At 56.8% G+C, this 9,457-nt stretch overlaps 1 protein-coding gene across 1 annotated transcript; it reads left to right on the top strand.

The window, feature by feature from the left end:
- Positions 1-1,651: 1,651 nt before the first annotated feature.
- Positions 1,652-8,814, top strand: POSPLADRAFT_1136082 (hypothetical protein; the record flags this gene model as incomplete). Its single annotated transcript, XM_024484642.1, has 9 exons — positions 1,652-1,801; positions 1,854-2,291; positions 2,341-2,430; positions 2,479-2,650; positions 2,697-2,985; positions 7,143-7,599; positions 7,622-7,916; positions 8,055-8,206; positions 8,227-8,814. The coding sequence occupies 9 exons, from the start codon at positions 1,652-1,654 to the stop codon at positions 8,812-8,814; spliced, it is 2,631 nt and encodes an 876-aa protein (XP_024342235.1).
- Between the last annotated feature and the right edge of the window lie 643 nt (positions 8,815-9,457).

Raw genomic sequence — 9,457 nt, 5'->3', positions numbered from 1 at the left:
TTCTCCCTAAAAATAAAAGATCGGTCCCCCCCCTCGAGTTCAGAGCTCATAAGTCGAGTTCGCCCTGCGTCTACGTCCTCAGCTGCGTCACCTCGTCCCTCGCTGCGTAACCTCGAAACCTCGTCCACTGCGTTCACTCGTCGATACCGTCTCGACGAACCTTTCGACTTCGACTATTGTCGAAGAACTGCGTTGCACCTCGAACCGCGTACTAAGCTAAGTCCCCCCCCTATCGAATAGTGTCTCTTCTCTCTCTACGATACATCGAAGAGCTCTACCGAGCTTCGATCGTCTCCGCTAACTATCCACAGCTTCCGAGTAGCTTCGACGACGTGTCGAAGCCACCTCGTACCTTCCCCATCGTTCGTAGCCTCTTCCAAGGGCGTTTCTCGTGTTCACTCGAACCGCGGGACACCTTGCTGCTAACTCCCCTCTCTTTAGACTATAATCCGTCTCTCTAGTCCCTTTAGGTCGCACCCAGGTTAGGGGTTAGGGTTTCGTAGGTCGTATCACCGCGGTTCGAGTGAACACGAGAAACGCCCTTGGGAAAGGTTACGAACAAACGGGTAGGTACGAGGTGGCTTCGACACGTCGTCGAAGCTACTCGGAAGCTGTGGAAAGTTAGCGACGATCGAAGCTCGGCAGAGCTCTTCGATGTATCGTAGAGAGAAGGGACACGATTCGATAGGGTGTACTTAGCTAGGGCGCGGTTCGCAGTTTCTTCGACAATAGTCGAAGTCGAAGGGTTCGTCGAGACGGTATCGACGAGTAAACGCAGTGGACGAGGTTTCGAGGTTACGCAGTGAGGGACGAAGTGACGCAGTTAGAGGCTTAGACGCAGGGCGAACTCGACTTATGAGCTCTGAACTCGAGGGGGGGACCGGATCTTGTATTTTTGGGGAGAACTACGACAGATTTTATACTACACAGGATGCTACGACTATTCGAGAGTGGCATACGGGTACAAGGGGCTTTGCATTGTTCCTCAAGAAGCTGCCTCACCGAGGGGCACATACCAAGTCCATCAGTAGAGTGACGTCATGCCGAATGCGGAGATGAAGAGCAACATATGGCCACTTCGGACCGGTAGCCGTCGTGAAGGCATGCCGCGAGGTTCGATACCTAATCGGGAAAGACCGGCTACTTCGGTGTGGCTTGGAGCGAAGCGCGCGCTTGGCCGAGCGGCGTCAAGTGGCCCTATTGTTCGCCGAATGCGGAAGACGTTCCGAGATCTACGCACGAGGCATCGGGAAGACCGTGCCGAGCTTCGAGTAAGCGTCGCGCACCGTCGAAGGTGTCGAAGAGCGTCGAAGGTGAAATCGAAGTGTTGGGGGACTGAGTCGAAGTGCCGGGCGGGATGCGAGTGCCGAAAAGAGGTGAATCGGGGCCCAGAGGGGCTTGGCGCCTATCATCTCCTCCCTATTGAAATTTGGACCGCCCTCGGTCCTCCACGTGATGCGAGAAGCACGATGGTCGTGAACGGATCGAAGCGGAATGGCAACCCGGGTAGACTTCGAACGCCACGTGGCCGGCGCTAAATGCTGGTCGGAAAGGGGTTATAAGCAGGGTAGACTTAGCCTCGTTTTCCCCATCCCATCGTTCCTTCGTCGCTACCTCGTCGTCCTTTCCCGCATACTCGCTGCTTTCTACGATGTCTGCTCGCTCCGCCACCCCTGCGTCGACTCCCTCGCTCGTCAACCGCCGCCTCGCCTCGCTGCTCGTGGTCCTCGAGGCTCCGCCGACCGCCGACGCCGCGCTCGACGTGGTCGAAGAGTGGGCGCAAGATTTGTCGCCGCTCGTGGTAAGTCGCTTCGTAATCTGCATAACCCAACTAACGGTTTGTTTTCGAACAGCTCGCCTATCGCAAGGCCTTGGGCGCCATCCGCGACGAGGAGACGGGGCTGCGCGTCGCCGCCGCCGTCAAGCAACTCGCCGAGCGGGCGTCGGAGTCCTGGGTCGATTGGGCGCGCGGGGACTGGCCCGAGCTCGCGACCGCCATCGATGCCGAGGTCGAACGACGCGTCGAAGAACAGAAGCGCCTCGCCGAAGAGGAAGCACGACGCATCGAAGAGGCTGCGAAGCGTGCGCAGGCCGCCGAGGACCGTCGCCTCGAAGACGAACGGCGTCGAAAGGACGAAGAGGAACGGCGCCTCGAAGACGAACACCGTGCGCAAGAGGCCGCCGATGAGGAGTTGGCGAGGATCGCGGCCGCCGAGGGACTTCTCGACAAGGGGAAAGGGCGCGCGATAGTCGACGAGGAGGTCGCCGAGTTGTCGGACGACCCTTCGATCGTAAGTGTTTTCTTCTCTCGTTGTTCGATGACTAAACTCTCTTTCGTAGAAGACTCCTCGGACGGTCGATCGTCCGTTTGCGATGACAGAGGTCGACATGGCCGCCGCGGCGATTGAGAAGCGTCAGGCCGGACAAAAGGTACGTTCGATGCTCCGTCGAGTTGGTTCGAAGCTAACTCTTCGATAGTGCAATCGTTGCGCCGGCTACCGCTCGGCCCCGGTCGATTGCGTGTGGGCCGAGAACGCTACGACCTGCGATAGGTGCGCGCAGTTCCAACAGGGCTGCTATTTCGACAAAGTGTCTGTCCTGGGCAAAACAAAGAAGACGCGCGGCGGGGGATCAACCACGAAAAAGCGCAGTAAGTCGTTTCTTCTTGTCCTAGGCCTTCGCTGACGACTTCGTAGTTCGGCCGGCCTCTCCTGGGCCTTCGGTCGCGGACGCGAGTGGTTCGAAGAAGCGCCGAGTCGACGAGCCTCCGCGCCCCCTTCTACGACTGCCACTCGATGGGGCCAGCCGCCTTGGCCTTGAACAAGACGACCTCGACGCGCTCGACCTCGACGACGAATCTCGGGGGATCATCCGCGTCATCCGCAAGGAGCGCGCTCACATCGCTCGCCGTCGAGCACTCCTCCACGACATGGACCTCGACCTCCAGAAGATGGAGAAGGCCGCACTCGCGAAGGGGGGAATCGGGTTTGTGCACGGGGCTGTCGACGAGGACTAGGCGATGGCGCGAGTCGTTTTGTATCGTAGTTGTAATCATGTCGTAGAATATCGCGTCGATAGTCGAATCGAAAATGTGGCCCTTGGCCTAGACGAAACCTAGCGGGAACTAAGAAAAGGAAATGAAAATAAGTGTGTTCGAAGCTAATCGTAATATGATCGAGGGACAGAAGGAAAAATAGAAATGTTCGTAGCAAGGGAAAATGGACTTAATGAAAATATAGGCTCAGTTTGTCATCACAGCCTAGGAGGACTCATCTAAGGTGAGCCTCCGCGCAACGGTCGAATCGAAGCGTTCGTAGAACGTCGAACGATGTCGCGACTATCGAGTTGAATCGAGGGTATTCGTACAAGGGATGGTCTAGAACGTAGGAGAAAATCAAACATATCGCGTAACGTGAGAGCAGGCATGGAGAGAAGAAAATACGTATCGTGTTGTACAAGTAATAAAAGGGAAGAACCTCTATTCGTCGCGTTCTTCGGCTTCTTCGACTTCATCATCGTCGTCGTCGCCTAGAGAATTCGATAGTTCGAGTTCTCGAAGACGCTCGGTCGAGACATCTTCGAGATCTTCGGGAATTGGTATGGATTTGCGCGCGAAGTACGGAATGACGCGGAATGCTGCGATGGGTCGATCGAGGACTGTACCGTCGAGTTCGCATACGATGTACGCGCCGCCCTTGTTGCGCGAGACAACGATGAGGGGGCCTAGATATCGCGGGCGCATCTTGCGGTTGAGGGACTTCTCGATCTTCGTGTTGCGTATGAGCACTAGGGCTCCGCGTTTGAAGTCGAAATCCTGGATTGAGTGCTCGTGCTCTTTCTCGAAGCGAATTGCTGCAGTTCGACGTGCTTCGTAGACCTTCGAGTGGAGTTCGGTGACTTGCTCGACGCGTTTCTGGAGCGCAATGGCCCTACGGGCGATGAGATCGGTCGTCGAAAGGATCGAAGTCGGTGGTGGTTGCAGGTACGTAGCTTCGACGATGTCGAGAGGAATGAGCGGATGGGTGCCCGTAACAGCGAAGTAGGGTGAGCAGCCCATGCGTCGTCGAGTTGTGATGCGCTCGGACCAAAATACAAAGTACGCAGCTTGGGACCATTTCTTCTCATCTCCGTCGGCTGTCTTAAACAAGGCTTGTCGCGTGCTGAAGTGCGGACGTTCGACCAGACCGTTCGCCCTCGAATTGTACCCACTGATTCGAATATGGTTGATGTGGTACTTCTTCGAAAGGTTATCGGCCGCCTTGATGAACGCCGTACCGTTGTCGGTGACGATCTCACTGAGCGCGCCCCATCGACAGAGGATGTCTTCGAAGATCCAGTCGGCGAGGGCCTTCGCTGTCTCTTTTTGAAGCATTCGAAACTTGGGGTAAGTCGTGAGCGAGCATCTACCTTGGACCAAGTACTTGTATCCGCCCGAAGCTGGCATGTGCATTGTGTCGATGTGAATTTTCGCGAAGATGGGTGCTGGTACTGCGACGGTTGGAGGAATGAGGATTTGACGCACTTGTCGAGACTGGCAGATATGGCACGATCGAACGAACCAGGCGATGTCGGCGTAGTGGAACGGCCACCAGAATCGCTCATTGACGAAGGCTCGGGTTGCATAGATTCCTCGATGCGCGGTGCGGTCGTGGCATTCTCGAAGTATTCGAAGGCGATCGCCGGGCTTAACGACCAGTTTGTGTGCTCCATGACTGTCCTTGCGCCAGAGGGTGTCGTTGTCGAGGAAGAATTGCATGCAGTACTTGATGAACCCTTCGTAGACGCCTTCGGAGATGCCGTGGGGCTTCGCTAACGTTCGATGAAACTCGAGCACGTCGTCGAGCTTCGCGTCGGCGAGTTGCGCTTGCTCCGATCGAGGCACTAGCTCGTAGCTATCCTCCTCCCTATTGAAATCTGAGCCGTCCTCGGCTCTGTCATTGGTGAAGATGGCAAGCGAAGGGACCGGTGGGAGGGGCTGAATCTGGTGAACGAAAGAGTGCATCTGGTCGATCCAATCGTCGAACTCTTCGTCGACCTCGTCTTCGATGACATCACCGGGCTGAGCTGTGCGTCGAGAGAGGCCGTCGGGGCCGTGCATTGTACCGGGGACGTGGACCAGCGTGAAATGGAATGTGAGAATCGAGACGATCCACCGGTTAATACTTGCGCTTGGGGCTATGTCCGGATTCTTCAGCATACCCTTGATGTACCGAGCATCGACTTCGACGATGAGGTTCCGAACGCCGATCAGGTAGAGTCGAAGGGATCGTAGTGCGCGGAACAGGCCGTAGATCTCGAGCTTCGGCTGCGAAAACCTTCGTTCGCGATCGTTGAGTGTGATCGAGCCGAACCTGCTGTAGTAACGGATTCGCGCGTTGGCTTTGTCGCACTGACAGAGGTGATACCCGACGGCGATGAACAACGTGTCGACTGCGAGAATGACGGGAGAGGGGGAATCATAATGGATGGCTTGGAGTGCGGGGGATGAGAGTAGCGCGTCCTTGAGGTCTTCCTGCGCCGCAATTTGCTCCGGACCGAACTCGAACTCGACGTCCTTCCTCGTGAGGCGTACGAGCGCGTCGGCGCGATGAGCGAAATTACGGATGAAGATACGAACGACGCCGATGGTTCCGAGGAACACTCGAACGTCGGATAGAGTAGCACAGGGACCCCAGTTGCGTATCGCAGCGACGCGAGAGTCGTCGGGGAGGCGTCCGTGAGGAGTGCAGCGATGTCCTACCACCATGATTTCTCGAGCGATGAGGATACTTTTGACTCCAGAGAAGGTACCTCCGGCGTAGCGCATTCGAGTGACTATGCGATTCATGTTCTCGAAATGCTCCCATACGAAGCGTCGAATGCCGGGGTTCGAAGGGAGTCGCTCGTCGTCGTAGTCGGATTCGGGACCCTTGACGGGAACGTCGTCGACGTAGGGCACCGTAACGTGCGGAATCTCGGGCTGCAGGATGTAGGTGACGTTGTCGTGGAAGATCGGGACTGAGTTCGTCCAACCCATCGGGAGTGTGACTAGGCGCATGGCTCCGTAGGGTGTCTGGAACGTCGTTAGATCTCTCGAAGACTCGGCAATGAGTCGTTCGTCGTAGCCGACGTAGAGGTCGAGCATGCCGCCGCATGGTCTTCCTCCGAATTGTTCTGCGAGATATTCGGGTGTCGGCGGTACACCGGAATGTTGGATCGTGACTGCATTGAGGGGTTCGAGTGAATGGACGAGTCGAAGCGATTTACCGTCCTTCTTGACGACACAAAACCACCGCGATCGATACGACGAGTTCGATGGTTCGTAGACTCCGGCGGCGATCTTTCGCTTGATCACCGCGCAGACTTCGTTGTAGATCCCGGGCGGAATGGGGATATTCTTCTGCACCCAGGGCGTGTGAGGAACGACGGGGAAATCGACGGGGGGGAAGTACTCGGGCTTGAAGCATCCGCGCTCGTCGTCGGTCCAGGCGAAGGCTTCGTTGTGCAGGCACATGAAGTGGTGGAGGACTCGATGTTCTTCGGGAAGTAGGAAGTCGCCGTCGTGAAGCTTTTCGGTCATTTCGAAGTGTTCGAGGGTGTACCGACCGGTAGGTTTGAACGGCGGGGGGTCGGTCGAAAGCTTGGGCATGATGGAGAGAGGGTCGCCCTTGATGTCTCGAAGTATACGAAATTGTTCGGGGACGGCACCAAGGACGGGTCGAGTTTTGAGAGTGACAGGCTTGTACTTCTTCTTCGTCGCGGCGAGTATCTTGTGCGTTGAGGGGGTAGAAGTCGATGTCGTCGAAGGAAAGGGAAGAATCGAGTTGGAAAGCTGCGAGATGGACTTCGCCAGAGGGGGAGCTGGGGGAGTCGAAGCAAACGGAGCTGAAAATAGAAGAGTCGAAGCCCACGTCGAAGCGTTCGACGGAGCGGTATTAGAAGCTGTATTGTCCGAAGTGTAAAGAGATTGCAAATATGAAGAAACGGAGGTGCATGCGGAGAGGTACAGTGACGAAACAGCGTTCGGAATCGAGGAGTCAATAGGAGCGACGAAGGAAATACTCGGGTTTACCCCATCGTAGTCGATGACTAGCGCGGCTTCTCCTTGATCATGGGGAATCAATTCCTCGAAGCTAGAAAATGCGATTTGCGACACCCGACAGGATGCTGCCGGCTTCGCGATCTTCCTCGCGCGTACGTCGGAATCGTGACGGTTTCGCCGGTGTTCGGACAGAGGATTGTAATCGTCTGGTTCTCGTCGGCGAAGTTCTTGACGACGCTTTGCGTGAGCACGTCGAAGGGTCGGCCGAGGAGGATGTCGTATGCTGCGTTTCGAATGACGTGAGCCTGGAGGTACAACACGATCTCACCGATGCGGAAGGGAACATTTCGAATGAGTCCCAGCGATCGGTCCACCTCGCCGTTCGCCGATTGCATGTTCAGCTGGATTGTAGGATCGAAGAGGAGGTTGAGGCCCAGACAGACCTCTTCCGACATGGCGACGATCTGCGAACCTGGGTCGACGATGCATTCGATCTGCTCTTTGTTGTCGATCAACGCGATGATCGAACGAATCGCGTTCGAATCGCGGGCGACGGTGAATTCTGCGGGGTGCTCGCCGTGCGGGATGTGCTTCAGATAGGTTTCATATGGGTCGGGGACGATTGTAGCACCGGGTTCCAACGTTGCACCTGAACACGAGAGCTGGTTGACGGCCGTGACCTCGTCGGCGCCGATTTCTACGATGTGGGCCGACGCGACGGGTTCCGTCGAGACTCGCTTAGGGGTGACGGCGTCGCGGTACTTGTTTCGAATGTCGGGCGCGATTGACAGCAACTCTTCTGGGGTCAGCGTGACGAACGGCGACTTCATCGAACGCTGGAAGATCTCTTCGGCGAGTTTCGGCTGGATAACGGGGACGATGGTCTTGTACGCTGGTTCCTTGCCCTTGTCGTTCGAGGGCTTTGGCGGAGTTGCGAAGTTTCGAACGTTCGGTGGGGCGTAGGTTGCGTCGCGCGCGTTTGCGAAGGGGTGTACTGGTGGTGCTGGGGGAGCGGATGTAGCGATAGGTTGAGACGTGGATTGCGCCGGCGGCGAAGGCGGCGCGGGTGCTGCTGCTGGTATCGTCGGAGGCGGGGCCGTGCTTGTTGAAGTGCTCGAGGGTGCCGCCACCCCTCTCGATGTACCAGATCCCGAGGCTTCCGCGCTCTTCGGGACGGCTGGCGTCGTAGGCTTCTTCCGCTGTAGAATCTCGACGCCGTTGAAGACCTCCCTGCGCTTCCGAAGCTGAAGGAGTTCTCGCTCGAGCGCCTCGATTCTGCTGCTGGTGTTGAGCGTGAAGGTTTGCATAGTCGAGCGATCGTCGATCTCGAAGAGCATCGTCGGAGCGGCGGGTGCTGCGGGATTTCTTCTATGCCACTCGTAGATTCGATCTCGTATTGTGAGACCAGGGATAGTGCGGGGGCAGAAGCTTCCGTTCGGAAGGACGATCTTGCCTTCGGTGTTACGCTTGCACTTGCCGTCCCGGATGTCGATCTCCGCGAACTCGCAGGTGCCTACCCTGCAGCCACGATTGCCGCAGTAGTGGCACGTCTGTTCAACTCCGCTGTTCTCGTGGACGTGGACGGCAGCTTGTTGTCTCGGTGCGGGGGCGTGGCTGTGCGTAGCGTGTGTCGTCGGCTGGATGAGTGTTGCGATCGTCCTCGACAGGCTTTCGATGATCATCGAGATGTCTTCGGTTTTGATCATCCCGGGGGGCACCATTGTCGAAGTGTTCGACGTCGAAGCGGTAGCTTGGTTAGCCACTGTCGTAGGTGTGCTCGATGTACCGTGTAAGATGAACGTAGCCGCCGCGTGAATCTCTGCCATGGTGTATGGGTCGTCGGCGTAGTGATCGGGGTGCTTGAGATGCAGTCGGGTCTCGAGCCGTGTGAGCAACGCTGGCTGGAATCCTCGAAGAAATGCGCGACTTTGCTCGATAGTGGAGAGCCGATGCTGTGCGATGAGATGTTTCGTAATGGCCAGGGTTCGTCGAGACGGTATCGACGAGTAAACGCAGTGGACGAGGTTTCGAGGTTACGCAGTGAGGGACGAAGTGACGCAGTTAGAGGCTTAGACGCAGGGCGAACTCGACTTATGAGCTCTGAACTCGAGGGGGGGGGGAACGGATCTTGTATTTTTAGAGAGAAGTACGACCGATTTTATACTACACAGGACGCTACGACTATTCGAGAGTGGCATACGAGTACAAGGGGCTTTGCATTGTTCCTCAAGAACCTGCCTCACCGAGAGGCACATACCAAGTCCATCGGTAGAGTGACGTCATGCCGAACGCGGAGATGAAGAGCAACATATGGCCACTTCGGACCGGTAGCCGTCGTGAAGGCATGCCGCGAGGTTCGATACCTAATCGGGAAAGACCGGCTATTTCGGTGTGGCTTGGAGCGAAGCGCGCGCTTGGCCGAGCGGCGTCAAGTGG

The sequence above is a fragment of the Postia placenta genome (genome assembly GCF_002117355.1).
Source record: "Postia placenta MAD-698-R-SB12 unplaced genomic scaffold POSPLAscaffold_3, whole genome shotgun sequence".
Classification (NCBI taxonomy): domain Eukaryota; kingdom Fungi; phylum Basidiomycota; class Agaricomycetes; order Polyporales; family Adustoporiaceae; genus Rhodonia; species Rhodonia placenta.
Note: the sequence above shows the minus strand (reverse complement) of the source record. Positions and strands in the feature narration are given on the sequence as shown.